The 15,704-nt window shown below is 34.4% G+C and overlaps 1 protein-coding gene across 3 annotated transcripts in view; it reads left to right on the plus strand.

Annotated features, from left to right (window-relative positions):
• Nucleotides 1–15,704, plus strand: part of LOC140048615 (gephyrin-like) — a 219,957-nt gene that overhangs the window by 90,885 nt on the left and 113,368 nt on the right. For all 3 annotated transcript variants that reach the window (XM_072093368.1, XM_072093367.1, XM_072093369.1), the window contains one exon: nucleotides 3,808–3,874. In XM_072093368.1, the coding sequence (XP_071949469.1) occupies nucleotides 3,808–3,874 (67 nt within the window). The remainder of the gene's footprint in view (nucleotides 1–3,807; nucleotides 3,875–15,704) is intronic.

Genomic DNA, 15,704 nt, shown 5'->3' on the forward strand with positions numbered 1-15,704 from the left:
TATGTTCCTAATGTTAAGTCCAAAAGGTTTTGTGGTTTTAAGTAGTAATTCCCAGTGGTTTTCTTTGTCTTTGCGAGTTTTGTCGCTCCATTTGACATCGTGGTCTATTGCAATAACTCTGAAATTTGCAATCGTGACCAGCTGAATTAAAATGTTCGGCTACAGGTTGATCAAGCTTTAATGTTTTGATAGCTGATCTATGTTGTGTCATTCTCATACGGAGAGTGTTTTTTGTTTCTCCGACGTACTGTTTGCCACAAATATTACAGTATATGAGATAAATGACGTTTTTGGTTAGACAATTAATTGATTGTCTTATCCGAAAAATGCGGCTGTCATGAGAGTTAATTTCACTCTTAAATTTGGATCTTACTAATATATCACGAAGGTTGGGAGGTCTACGAAATGCAATAATGGGTGGTTCCGAAAAAACAGTCCTGAGACGTTCTGTGGACTGTCGAATGGGCATGTTTCTCAATAAAAGCCCGTAATGGAGACAACCTAGGGTGGTAGGTTGTGACCAATGGCACTCTGGTCGAATTTTTTGGCTGACGTGGTTTGTACGTCAGTGTTTGACATCGAGGAATATCTTTTGCTTTCTTTATAGCAGTTTCGATGTATTCCTTCTTGTAATTTCTATTCCGGAGATGTCCGGTTAGTTCTTCGGTACGATTCTGAAAATCTAAATCTGAAGAACAGATACGTCTGATACGTAATGCTTGACTGTACGGTATGTTTTTAGTACAGTGTCGGGGGTGACAACTGCTAGGGAGCAGGTACATATTTTTATCCGTGGGTTTACGGAATAGGTCAGTTTTGAGTGTACCATTTTCTATGGTCACTATAGTGTCCAAAAAATCAACGCTACTAGTGGATTTGGTAGCTGTAAATTTGATAGTTGGGTGGGCTGAATTAATATTGAGAAGAAAAGATTCCAAATTATCTTCACCATGAGTCCAGATCATGAAGATGTCGTCAATGTATCTAAACCAAACAAGTGGTTTATTTGGTTGGAGGGACAGAAAATTGGCCTCAAATTGTCCCATAAATAAATTTGCAAAAGATGGCGCCATTTTTGTGCCCATCGCTGTGCCATGAATTTGAAGGTAATGGTCATTTCCAAAAATAAAATTGTTGTTGGTTAAAATCAACATGACCAGTTCTCGTAAATGAGCTTTAGTAGGCGTTTTGCCTGGAATTTGTATGTAATTTAAAATACATGCGTCGGCTCCTTCTTTGTGAGGGATATTAGTATACAATGATGAAACATCTAATGTAGCCAGAACAGAATTATTAGGTAAATTTTGAATTTGGTTAATTTTGCGGATAAAGTCTGTGGAGTCCTGAATGTATGAAGGGAGATCAGTCACATATGGTCTTAGTAAATCATCCACATATTCAGAAATTTTCTCTGTAGCAGTGCCATTGCCCGAAATAATGGGTCTACCAGGATTGCCTGCTTTGTGGATTTTAGGTAGGAAATAAAATCTGCCTGGAACTGGATTGAAGTGTTTTTTAACCATCACAGAAACAGATTTGGCCACCTTATCCACAATTTCCGGGGTGGGGATCCGTTGTAAGTTTACGATAATGAAGAGGATTGTTTAGCTGTCTTAAGGACTCCTCTTCATAACATTTGATGTCCATGGCAACAGTGGCAGAACCTTTATCAGCGGGTTTAATGATAATATCATTACGCTGACGCAATTTGGCAATGGCCTGCCTCTCGTTTTGAGAGATTGTCACGTTTATCTGGACTCGGGACGTAGTTTTGTACATCCTCCTCAATAGCCTGAATGAATGTTTCTAAAGCTGAAACGTCAATGCCAATCAACACAAGTAACACAAGTGTAAGGCCATAAAAAAAAAAAAGATCGCTCTTGGAGTCCCCCGGGTCTAGCATGTGTGATGAATGTGTTATTGTTTGTGTATTGTAAAATCTGGAATAAATTAAATTGAACTTCTAATGACAAGAAAATCAGCAACAGTGAAAAACCTCAGATTCCACAATGAAGTCCATAAAAGCAGAATCTATCATTCTATATTTATCCATTCAAGGCATCTATAAGTTAAATAGCAAAACATTTACACATTAAATTCACTCTACAACTTAGCAAATTAGTTTGAATATATATATATATATATATATATAAACACAACAGGCATAGAAATAAATTCCAAACCGCTCGGTGATACACTGAAAATTATTTAATTAATTTTTGAAACGATAAAGATGAGGAAATCTGGGAGAATGAGAAAAAGTCGCCCCAGTGAGTGGCCGAGCGGTTAAGACAGTGGAACCGTAATCACGTAGCCATAACATCGGCAGGGGTTCGAGGCTCACTCACTCCATGGTTCTGGTGGTAGAACGAGTCTTCTCGGATAAGGACTATAAACCGTAGGTCCAGTGTACACAACTTGCTCATGTGCACTTTAAAGAACCTAGTACATCTTTTGAGACGAGTAGGGGATTACCCCGGTGTATTAGTACATCACAGCCACTGATCACCAACTGGGCCCTCTGGGAGATCAGTCTTTGACTGAAGAGGTCACCCAGTATAAAGATAAAACAAACAAACAAACAAACCGAGACTCGAACTCGGACCGTCTGCTTGATATGCAGTTGCCCTAACCATTAAACCACTGGGGTTTTCATGATATTGTTCTTTAACTCGATCGGATAACGACCCTTTAACATTCTCGGCGTGGTACGGTTGGAACACAACTAGTCCTCAGTTGTACGCACGCGCACCAGAGATCAAATTGATACGCCCTCATCTATAATTCAGTATATTTATTCACTAAGTGGGATCTCGAGAGATACTTTTATATATATATAAACACAACAGGCATAGAAATAAATTCCAAACCGCTCGGTGATACACTGAAAATTATTTAATTAATTTTTGAAACGATAAAGATGAGGAAATCTGGGAGAATGAGAAAAAGTCGCCCCAACCGAGACTCGAACTCGGACCGTCTGCTTGATATGCAGTTGCCCTAACCATTAGACCACTGGGGTTTTCATGGTATTGTTCTTTAACTCGATCGGATAACGACCCTTTAACATTCTCGGCGTGGTACGGTTGGAACACAACTAGTCCTCAGTTGTATATATATAAATCCAAAGGCAAATTACTGAAAAAATGACAATGCTGTGGGTATCACTGGCTGGATCTCAATGGAGATACAAAATAAAAGCTAAAAGCTAAATCAAAACAAGAAGCAAAACAGCCAGAAAAGTTAGCAGAGCTTTCGGGCAACACTAGCCCTTCATCAGTGCAAGTGAAGGAATTTGGATAACGTCATAGTATAAAGCTGGCAAGTGCTGCTTGGGTGGACAATATATATATTGTGCCAGTTCTGCGGTACATTTCATTTCGAAACCTGAGCTGCACTGACGAGATCTAAACAGTACTGTCTGCAGATTGATTATTATATATATAATTTTTTTTTACATTTTTGGTATTGCATTCTTTGAAAATTACCTTTTTCATTTAATGTCCTTGTCTGAATATCTTTTCCCTTTTCGTTTTTTTTCATAATATATTGTATATTGTATCTTTTTCTTCTGGTTAGTTGTTGATTCTACAACTGGAATGATGAGTACGGCGCAGACAAATAACGATCACACAATTTGAAAAAAAGTTGTGTGGGTAGGGCTTATAGGGGGCTGGGTTGGAAAAATGAATAGATGCTATTATTTATATGTTTTTGAATTTAAAAAAATTTGATTTTACATTAGCAAACCTTTTTTACTTACCAAAATTATAATAGTTATATTTTTCTTTTTTTAAATGTTTTTAGGCCAGTTTGCGGGATTCGTGGAAACACACTGATAATTAATCTTCCTGGTAGTTCTAAAGGCTCAAAGGTAAATCTACTTTTTATGATACAATATTATTTATTGTCATTTTAACGAGGTACAAATGAAATTTGGTTAGTTGGTTTAAATGTTGATATACAGAGAATTATTCAATGAATACAACAAAAAAGAGTGTAACCAATGAATCTAAAGAGATCTTACGAACTTGTTATTAAATATGTGAATAGAATTAAAAACAAATGATTGTTGGCTGGCAGCATTTAGTGTTTTGATTCAAAGTGATCAGTTTAGTTAATCTTAAAGAATTGATTTCGAGAGTGATCAGGATCATAACAAATTTTATTTACAGTTTTTCCTCATTTGTGCTATTATATAAATGTTTGTAAGTAATTATGCATCTTAGAAATTGTCTGAGATATGTCGATTTTGTCTTCCATTATGCGGAGTCCAAAATCTCTCTCACACGCTCCCCCGAATACTATAATATCGGAAAATGCTGGTTACATATGTGTTGAAAAAGCTCAGTCTTCTTATGGTCAAGTACATGTCATGATTTATTGAATGCAAGGATGGCAAACCTTTTTCTGTTACCTATGTCACTGTAGGTCATGGGACAACTAGAACTGATGTCATTCCTAGATACTTGCAGTTCTTCCATTCTTCATCTTCATTTTTTTTTGGAATGATTACTGTTCAAATTAAATGCCTTCAGTTGATTTGGAATTACGTTTTTTAACATGGGTGATGATGTCCATAGCGGATGATAGAAATATATAGTCCAGTAAAAGTATGATATGCGATACCACAGGTAGGTATTTTTGTTGGATCGCAATACTACGAGAGGCTTTGTTTTGCTATGCCTCCGTTGGAAGGGCATTAAATGTACTCCATTGTTACCAGCTATCAAAAAAAGAACAATGCTAGTATAACAACCCACCTTTTATCGACGAATTCTACCCCTACAGTTACGCCCGAGTAGGCCTGCCTAGCGATTGTTGATATTAAATATTAATAAAAATTCTTTGTTTCCTTTTCGTTATACGGGAGTTTCTCTAGAAAACTTGATATAAATCAAAATAATACGATATTGCGTAAAAAGTAATTCTAAATAGGGCCCTATACTAACAAATTGAATCCGGGACGATTCGGCCCTGAGACGATGCGGCCCGGGACGATTCAGTCTACTTTTGGTGGGACGATTCGGCCCACTTGGGGCTGAAACATCGCACTTTGTGGGCTGAAACATCTCACTTTAGACCAATTAAGTTTTTAAAGGTGTTTAACAAACCATATTTTATTGATATTGACAATTTTGATATAATATATCAAATAAATTACTAAAAAAACATAATTTTATATTCAATTTATTACTTCGAAAACTTTGTTTATTTTGTGCATTCGCCAAGTGGCCAACAGAGGGCGTAACTTGTTTACATCGTTTGCGTAACTAAAAATTGATCATTTTCAACAATGTTTTCAAAATGTTTGCTTTATTGCATCTCTATACCTAGTAGTACTACCCCATAGTCTCTCTGAAAATAAAGTTTGGGGAAAAAAGCTTATTTTATGCTTATAAAATGCGTATAAAAGCCGATAAATGTAAGTGTGTCGAATCGTCTCAGGGCCGCATCCATAGTCCCGGGCCGAATCGTTCTGCTACCTAACGAAGCAGCCAACACCGCTAATAATACATTCGTTGAGGAAAAAAGGTTTTACTTATGGTAGGCCTATCTAGTACTGCACTTGGGCTATAGATAGGTACTCTGTATGGTGCGTGGTACTTTATTGGTTTTTTAAAACATTTTTTAACAGACTCTGGCCTTAGCTTAGCTAGCTAGGCTAAATAAAAATATTACTTCTGTATTTTCTATCATTTTTCCCCTTGATTCATTGATAACAATGTTTTTTTTTGTCTTTTGTGAGATACACTCGCTTCCTTTTCAGTACATACTGTATACAGAGAAAAAAAATATTGTAAACATACTGTATTACAAACGTTTGTTTGCAATCTAAATTGTTCCTTTTGTTCCTTTTCTTATATGCTTTTTAAAAATATATATTAAGTGTCATTCTTACAAATATAATAAAATAAGTATGTACACCGTCAATAGTTATACATTATACATAAATAAAAGATAAAAATGTAAAACATACAACTCGGAAGCTACCTTTCTTTCTCTCATAGTCAATATCACATTATTATAGAATACTTCTTTTGAAGGATAACTATGGCACGCCAGGATGGACATAACTATGTCAAGTTGACCTCATTGTGTTATAGACATCGCTTGTGTTAATTTAACACATCGCTTGTGTTATGGAGACATCGATTGTGTTGAGTTAACACATCGCTCGTGTTATGGAGACATCGCTCGAGTTGAGTTTGCACATCGCTCGTGTTATGTTGACATCGCTCGTGTTATGTTGACATCGCTCGTGTTATGTTGACATCGCTCCTGTTGAGTTTATACATTGCTCGTGTTATGTTGACATCGCTTTTTTACACATCAGGCGAAAAAATAGAAATAAAAAACAAATTATCTACCTCAAAAAAAAAACAGTACTTGAAACAAAATTTTATTTTAAAATTTAGCTTTTTGCTTATTTTATTTGTATTTCCATTGAGATCTAGCGACTGATACCACAACATTAAAAAATTGAAGAAATTTGCCTTGATTTATAATGATATAATTGTTTTTGTTGTTGTTAGGGTTATCCGCAACTTGTAAAGTTGCGGATAACCCTTGTGATTGTAAATATCTTTTTTATCTTCTTTGTTATTAGTTATCCGCTTAGTAGCGGATAACTCCTTGTAATTGTCCTGTTACTTTTTTTTTTTTTTAGTTATCCGCATTCAGCGGATAACTCCTTGTAACTGTCCTGTTTCATCATCTTTTTTTTAGTTATCCGCTTAGTAGCGGATAACTCCTTGTGATTGTAGTGGATCAATATTTTTTTTGGTTATCCGCAACTTAGTTGCAGGATAACCCATGTGATTGTAAATATCTTTTTTTTTCATCATCATCTTTGTTCTTCTTTCTTTCCCTGATTTTTGTGAGCAGCATATCCCCTATTGCTTGTGAATATATCTTTTGTATAACTTTGTCATTATATGGACATTTACATGAAGTTGTGCACCTCCATATTTTGAATGACGTCAGAGTTGCGCAACGTGACTTACGCGCGATTTTATGAATTTCAATGATTGATCATAGGATAAAAAATAAAAGTCATTTTGTATTGACATTTGGTGAATATTTAAGTCATATCAAAGGCAAACTTTCTATGAATTAAAAATGGCATGTTTCAAAAGAATTTACGCGCGCACGCGCATTTAAAGTTTCAAAATGCGCAAAATTAATTTCTAATCAATTCTACGCTGATCATGACATTTTAAGCATGTCAAAAATTCCCGCGCGCGCGAAAAAATGTACGCGTATGGTGCGCACGGAGCATGAAAATCATGTTTTTATCTCTTGAATTATGATTTTCCAGCCTTTCCTAGTAGTCCAAGAGCATTAGTTCATAAGTATAGGCAGACCCGGAAATTTCTGGTAACAAGCTAATTTTTTCAGGAAAGGTCGAAAACTATGATTGGAACATCATACTAAAAGTCCCGAAAAATCCTCCTTGTGCTCTCCGAGAAATCAAAGATGGCGTCCAAAATGGCTGCCATTTTAAATTGGTCTATAACTTTGTAACCGCTTGTCGTAGAGTATCGATTTTGGTGTCAAGTAGTTCACAATATATACATTCCTATTTGCTCTAACAGAAAATGTTGTCAAAAAATGGCCGCTACTACAGTTTCTGGCAGTTTGACCTTTGACCTGGTCTTATCATATCTCGGTAATGGCTTGTCATAGAGAATTAAGATTAGGCCCAAATTGTTCAGAACATGCATATTTTTATTTGGTGTAATGAAATATTTTATCCCAAAATGACCGGAAGTGAGGTTATTGACCTCTTATTGACCTATTCATATCTCTTTACCGTATCTCAAGAAACATTTGTCGTAGAGCATTACTTTTGGTGTCATATTGCTTGGAACATATACATTTCTATTTAGTCTAATACAACAGTTTGCCCCCAAATGCTCGGAAGTAAGTTAATTTATTGAAAACTTAAAAAATCAAAGAGCTGCATAGGCAGAGGATATGAATAATGTAGGTAAAATAAAAATCAAAGTTTTAACTCTGCCTTAAAACATGTTTTGGGCATAGCACATCATCAGGTAAAGTGAATTGTTACAAAAAGAAAATATAAAGTCAATAAATTACAAAGAATAACTGTCAGGGGCTAATCAAAGTTGGTTAAGTGAAACAAAAGACAATTGGCAAATACCTATGTACACAGCACATATCCGACCATTTTATATGCAACTTTGAGTTGCGTGCAAAAGCGACTCTATTGCTCACTATGTCGGTCGGTAAACACTAACTCATATTCATATTTTTTCGTTATTTTGACACTGGATGTTATTTAATACTTGGAGGAAAATATAAATGTTTTTAAAAATGTGAACATTTTTAAACATTTTCAGCAATTTCAGTTGGGCGGTCAGTAAACAATAACTCAAATTTACGCACGCGACTGCAGCCATGTATATGGCCTTGTTGACTTTGTAAAAATAATGCATTTTGAAACATTCCTTGCTTTAAATGTTCGTTGTATGGCTTATTTATGATAAAAAGAGAATATACCCTAGGTATTTCACGTCAAACGCTCTTTACTCGGCATGCATAGACTTTCTTTTCCAGATACAGATTTTATTTGGTCCTTGCTGAAATCTATGAAAAATAGATTGGAATACCCGGGCAATGATCCCGGTACCTCTCACATGCTAAGTGAGAGCTCTACCATTTGAGCTAGTCCCCCAGTTACATATTTAACTGTTTAAAGATGAAAAAAGTATCGCCATATGCCCTATGATTTATTAAATATTAAAAATATGCAAAATAAAGGGTCTTTAAATCACTTCAACATTGATCAGCAGCATTCTGTTACAGTCATTCATCATCTGATGTTGCATCTTCAACATCTTGGTGTTTCACATCATTATCATCATGTTCATCTTTATGGGTGGTGTTGCATGTTTGCCCAAAAGTTATGAGGTTAGAGAGAACATTCAAGAGTGCATTCTCTTTTAAAACAAGGAATTACCTGAGTTTCATGTTTCAAAATGCATTATTTTTACAAATAAAATGGTCTTTAACATTAGGTTTTTGACAATCCGGAGTATAATATATAATAATACCACATTTATATAGCGGCCTTTTCATGAGTAATCATGCTCAAAGGCGCTTTACAAGCATTATTACCCCAGTATTTTTTGGGATCAAACACGTATGGAAACATACTCCCATAATGCAGCCGGTAACCAGCGCAAAGTTGTGTCTAGATCTAACTGGGTACCCATTTATACACTTGGGTGGAGAGAGGCAACGTAAGTAAAGTATCTTGCCTACGGATACAAGCATGAATGCGGCGAGAGTTGGATTCGAACCTAGGTCTGACGATCGGTAGTCCAACGTCCAACACTGCGCCATATTTATTTATTTATTTATTCATTTCCCAACCAACAGTGAGCTCATGGTTCACCACTTACAGGAGGGAACACAGACAAACACGTACATATACAATAACAAACATTAAACTAAACTACTAACAATGTTACGAAACTTACGGAAATTATTACTAAAAATATCTAACTCAGGGTTTCTTAAAGTAAAAGAATTGTAAGTTTGACTTAATCTACTAATAAAACCATTTTTTAAAACATTTACTCTACTAAAAGGAATATGAAAAGTAGTATTTCTTCTAAGACGACGACTAGGGACTCTAAGATAAAAATTGCAAACTAAGTTACAGTCAAATAAAGAGTTAATACATTTATACAAAAAAACAAGATCAAAAAAGGTTCTATGAGACTCAGGAGATCGGACATGGAAATGAAAGTCAGGATTCTGGTTGTGGCTGATGTAGCGTAAAAAACGGTTATGCAGACGCTGAATGCGCGTAGACTGAGTTTTCGAAATAGAATTAAAAATAACAGAACTGAAGTTGAGAATGGGATGGATAATTGAATAATAAAGTATGCCATGTACATAGTGTTCCCTGCCAATTGAGCATTTCCATGCGAAATGTATATGACCTGAACATTTCATTCTCACACTCACAGTATCATAAAGTCTATACATTTCCTAAATTACATAAAATTTCTACTTCTCTGAACAAAAATAATTATCATAATTTCTATAATAAATAATAAAAATAATGACGTGATTTCAACAAAAGCACTAATTCGCGTATGTACTGTAATGCGAGTTACAGACGAATAACGCATTTAAAATGTATTCATGACATCTACATATAGGTGACATTTTGTAGCAATAACTTTTCAACCATAACTAGTATGATAATTTCAATTAACGTGTCCCATGATATTCTTTGTTCTATCGAAGTTAAATAAATGATTATTTTGGTTTTTTTCTTGTATAGTTCATACCCTTACAGGAAAATTTATCCTCAAGGTTACCTGATGATGTGCTATGCCCAGAACATGTTTTAAGGCAGAGTTAAAATTTCGATTTTTTCTACAGTATTCATATCCTCTGCCTATGTAGCTCTTTGATTTTTAAAGTTTTCAATAAATTAACTTACTTTCGAGCATTTTAGGGCAAACTGTTGTATTAGACTAAATAGAAATGTATATCTTCCAAACAATTTGACACCAAAAGTAATGCTCTACGACAAATATTTCTTGAGATACGGTAAAGAGATATGAATAGGTCAATAAGAGGTCAATAACCTCACTTCCGGTCATTTTGGGATAAAATATTTCATTACACCAAATAAAAATATGCATGTTCTGAACAATTTGGGCCTAATCTTAATTCTCTATGACAAGCCATTACCGAGATATGATAAGACCAGGTCAAAGGTCAAACTGCCAGAAACTGTAGTAGCGGCCATTTTTTGACAACATTTTCTGTTAGAGCAAATAGGAATGTATATATTGTGAACTATTTGACACCAAAATCGATACTCTACGACAAGCGGTTACAAAGTTATAGACCAATTTAAAATGGCAGCCATTTTGGACGCCATCTTGGATTTCTCGGAGAGCACAAGGAGGATTTTTCGGGACTTTTAGTATGATGTTCCAATCATAGTTCTCGACCTTTCCTGAAAAAATTAGCTTGTTACCAGAAATTTCCGGGTCAAACCCTAATGCTCTTGGACTATAGTCATTTTAAAAAAGATTGACATCATTTCAAATTAAAATGACGTCATACGAACACGTTGATTTATACCATTTGCGCGCGTTGTAGTTGAAAAAGTTATAAATATTGTCAAAATAATGCCAATTTTGAATCTATTATAGCTCCTCAGGATCATCCATGACCCCCAATTTTTTAAATTTAATATGTAAGCAGATATGTTGTAGATATGAATTCATGCAGAATATTTACCCCTCGGATGTTATGACGTCATCGTATGGCCCGGAGGCCACACAAATGTAAAATATTGGATTTTTGACTGTTTCGTTATTGCTCATTACATTAAATAGAGCGCATATCGCTTATACGTATTCCATTTCCTCATATATTCTAATACTGTCTAGGTCGATCAACTATCTTTCGCATGAGTTAAAAATATTTTAATTTTTATGACGTCATCATGTCTAAAAATATAAATAATTTTGGTCACTTATTTTTATCTTTACAGTAAATTTCAATCGGTTATAGTGATAATCATTATTAACGCTTTCTGGAGGCTATTGGATTTTAGATACGAATTCATGTGAATATTTTGTCAATCAGTTGTTGTGACGTCATCATATGGCCAGTTGAATTCAAAAAGTCATATTTTCACCTCTTGCATAAAAGTTCATTGCGTTTAAACGAGAGCGCATCTCACTTTTACATGCCCAAAATTCTTAAAATTTGTTTTAATGTAATTATTTAGATAATTATCTTCTAAAATTGTTATCTTTATATGTCAATTTGATGATGTCATCGTGTTAATAATTGGATTTAAAAGATGGGTCTCGTAATTTCGTCTATGCTACACTGTATATAACATATACAGTGTATTCTGTAAATACTGTAACATGATGTATGCTACAAAATAGCACTGTAAAGATATTTATTACATGTCATAGGATGGCATAATAATTGTCGAGGTTCATATAGTTTAAAGTATGTGCATGTTGCGTATGCGCGGATAACCCGAACTCGTCAAAGTGACGTTCGTTGCGGATAACTCCTTGTGATTGTACGAAATCAATATCTTTTTTTTAGTTATCCGCATAGTAGCGGATAACTCCTTGTAACTGTCTTGTTTCATCATCTTTTTTGTTGGTTATCCGCAACTTACAGTTGCGGATAACCCTTGTGATTGTAAATATCTTTTTTTTCATCTTCTTCTTTGTTATGATTGTAAATATCTTTTTTTTCATTAGTTATCCGCTTAGTAGCGGATAACTCCTTGTGATTGTAGTGGATCAATATTTTTTTTTTTTAGTTATCCGCTTAGTAGCGGATAACTCCTTGTGATTGTAGTGGATCAATATTTTTTTTTTTTTTTCTGTATTATTCTTATTTCTTTCCCATTTTTTTGTGAGTCACGTTTCTCTAAAATGTGTAAACATAACATTTTATAACTTTGACAACATGTGGGCATTTACGTGAAGTTGTGCATCTCCTATTTTGAATGACGTCAGAGTTGCGCAACGTGACTTGCGTGCGATTTTATGATTTTTTATGATTGATCATAGACTAAAAACCAAGCATAAATTTGTTTTGACACTTCGTGAAAATTTAAGTCATATCAAGGGCAAACTTTTTGTGGATTAAAAATGCCATGTTTTACAAGACGTTACGCGCGCACGCGCATTTCTCCTCTAGTTTTGTGTCTCGCGTATCTCAAAAACGTGTAAACATAACATTTCATAACTTTGTCAACATATGGGCATTCACGTGAAGTTGTGCACCTCCTATTGTGAATGACGTCAGAAATGCGCAACGTGACTTGCGCGCGATTTTATTAATTTCGCGTATTTAACATTGATTTAAAACCATATAACAATTTAAATTGAAACTTAGCAAAAGTTTAATTTATATCATGCGCTAACTTTCTGTGGAAAAAAAATTGCGTGTTTTACACAAAGTTACGCGCGCACGCGCATTTAAAATTCAAAAAGCGCAAAATTAATTTTTAATCAACTTTCTACGCTGATCATGACATTTTGAGCATGTCAAAATTTCCCACGCGCGCGAACAAGTTCATGCGCGTGGTGCGCACGTAGCGCTAAAAGTTTTTTTTTATTATTCAATTATGTTTTTCCAGCCTTTTATAGTAATTTTACCAATTTTAAAACAATTTCGACTTACAATTACGTCATACGGGCACGTTGAATTGGATACTTTACGTGCGTTTTTTATGAAAAAGTTAAAAAAATTGTCAAAATTATGCCTTTTTTTAAACAATCATAGATTCTAAACAACGTGGTGAACTTTTTTTTAATTACATATTCTGGAAGTTGATGAGTTGTAGAAATCGGATCATGAATCAATATGGCTAACCGGACATTGTGACGTCATCTTATGGCCACACGAATGTAAAATATATGATTTTTGTCTCTTTCGTTTATTGCTCATCACATTAAATTGAGCGCATCACGCTTATCTGTATTCCTTTTTCTCCGAGATTTTAATATTATCTAGGTCAATCAAATATCTTACGCATGAGTTAAAAATATTTTAATTTTTATGACGTCATCATGCCTAAAAATTTTAATTAACAGCGTCATTAATTTCATCTTTACAGTAAATTTTAATCTGTTATAGCTCGTAAGAATAAAATGTGATAATCACGATTAAAACGTTTTCAGGAAGCTATGGGATTGTAGATTCGAAATCATGTGAACTTTTCCAGAAAACGTTTTAATCGTGATTATCACATTTTATTCTGATGAGCTATAACAGATTAAAATTTACTGTAAAGATAAATATAAGTGACCCACGTTATTTACATTTTTAGACATGATGACGTCATAAAAATTTTAAAAATTTTTACTCATGCGTAAGATAGTTGATTGACCTAGAAAATTTCAAAATCTGGGTTAAAATGGAATACGGATAAGTGGAGAGGCGCTCTATTAAATGAGATGCGCTATGAAGAAAGATACAAAAATCCTATATTTTATATTCGCGTGGCCATACGTTGACGTCACAATGTCCGGTTTGCCATATCAATGCATGATTCCTTATCTACAACTTATCATCTTCCTGGATATGTAATTTAAACAAAGTTCACCTCGTAGTTTAGAATCTATGATTGTTTAAAAAAAGGTATAATTTTGACAAATTGTTGAACTTTTTCCTCAAAAACGCACATACATTATCCAATTCGACGTGCCCGTATGACGTAATTTGAAGTCGAAATTGTTTCAAAGTTGGTAAAATTACTATAAAAGGCTTGAAAACATAAATCACGAGAGAAAAATTGTTTTCAACGCTACGTTCGCACCGCGCGCGTAAAAAAAAGCGCGCGCGTGGGAATTTTTTACATGCTTAAAATGACATGAAACGCGTAGAAAGTTGATTAGAAATTGATTTTTCGCAATTTGAAATTTTAAACGCGCGTGCGCGCGTAACTTCGTGTGAAACATGCCATTTTTTCCCCATAGTCAGTTAGCGCAAGATATAACTTAAACTTTTTTTCAGTTTCAATTTAAATTGTTATATGGTTTTCGATCTATGTTAAATACGCGAAATTCGGAAAAACGCGCGTAAGTCATGTTGCGCAACTCTGACGTCATTCAAAAATAGGAGGTGCACAATTTCATGTAAATGCCCACATGTTGACAAAGTTATGAAATGTTATGTTTACACGTTTTTGAGTTACGCGAGACACAAAAATGACAGAAAGAAAGAAGAATACAGAAAAAAAAAAAAAAAAAAAAAAAGATGATGAAACAGGACAGTTACAAGGAGTTATCCGCTCAATGCGGATAACTAATAACGTGGGTCCCCTATTTTCATCTTTACAGTAAATTTCAATCTGTTTTAGCTTGTTAGAATAAAAAGTGATAATCATGATTAAAACGTTTTGTGAAAGCTATTGGATTGTAGATACGAATTCATGTGAATATTTTGCCAATCAGATGTTGTGACGTCATCATATGGCCAGTTGAATTCAAAAAGTCATATTTTCATCTCTTGCGTAAAAGTTCATTGCGTTTAAACGAGAGTGCATCTCACTTTTATGTGCCCACAATTCTTCAAATTTGTAATAATGTAATTATTTAGATAATTATCTTCTAAAATAGTTATTTTTATATGTCAATTTGATGACGTCATCATGTTAATAATTGGATTTAAAAGATGGGTCTCGTAATTTCGTCTATGCTACACTGTATATAACATAATACAGTGTATTCTGTAAATACTGTAATATGCTGTATGCTACAAAATAGGTACAATTCAGCACTGTAAACATATTTAATTCATGTCATAGGATGGCATAATAATTGTCGGCGTTCATATATTTTAAACGTATGTGCATGTTGCGTTTGCGCGGATAACCCGAACTAGTCAAAGTGATGAGTTCAAATCTAGTTTTTCTATGTTCTTCTTTCTTTCCACGAATTTTGTTCGCAGTGTATCTCTAATTCTGGCCACCATATGATTGTATAACTTTGTCAAAAGATTGCCCTGTAGCTGTAGATGTGCAAGAAACTTTTTTTTATGAATTTTGAGTCGCGCAGTGTAAGTTACGCGCAATTTTATGAATTTCAATGATTGATCATAGATTAAAAACCAAAAGTCATTTTGTATTGAAACTTGGTGAAAATTTTAGTTATATCAAGCGC

Source organism: Antedon mediterranea, chromosome 5, assembly GCF_964355755.1.
Source record: "Antedon mediterranea chromosome 5, ecAntMedi1.1, whole genome shotgun sequence".
Taxonomy (NCBI): domain Eukaryota; kingdom Metazoa; phylum Echinodermata; class Crinoidea; order Comatulida; family Antedonidae; genus Antedon; species Antedon mediterranea.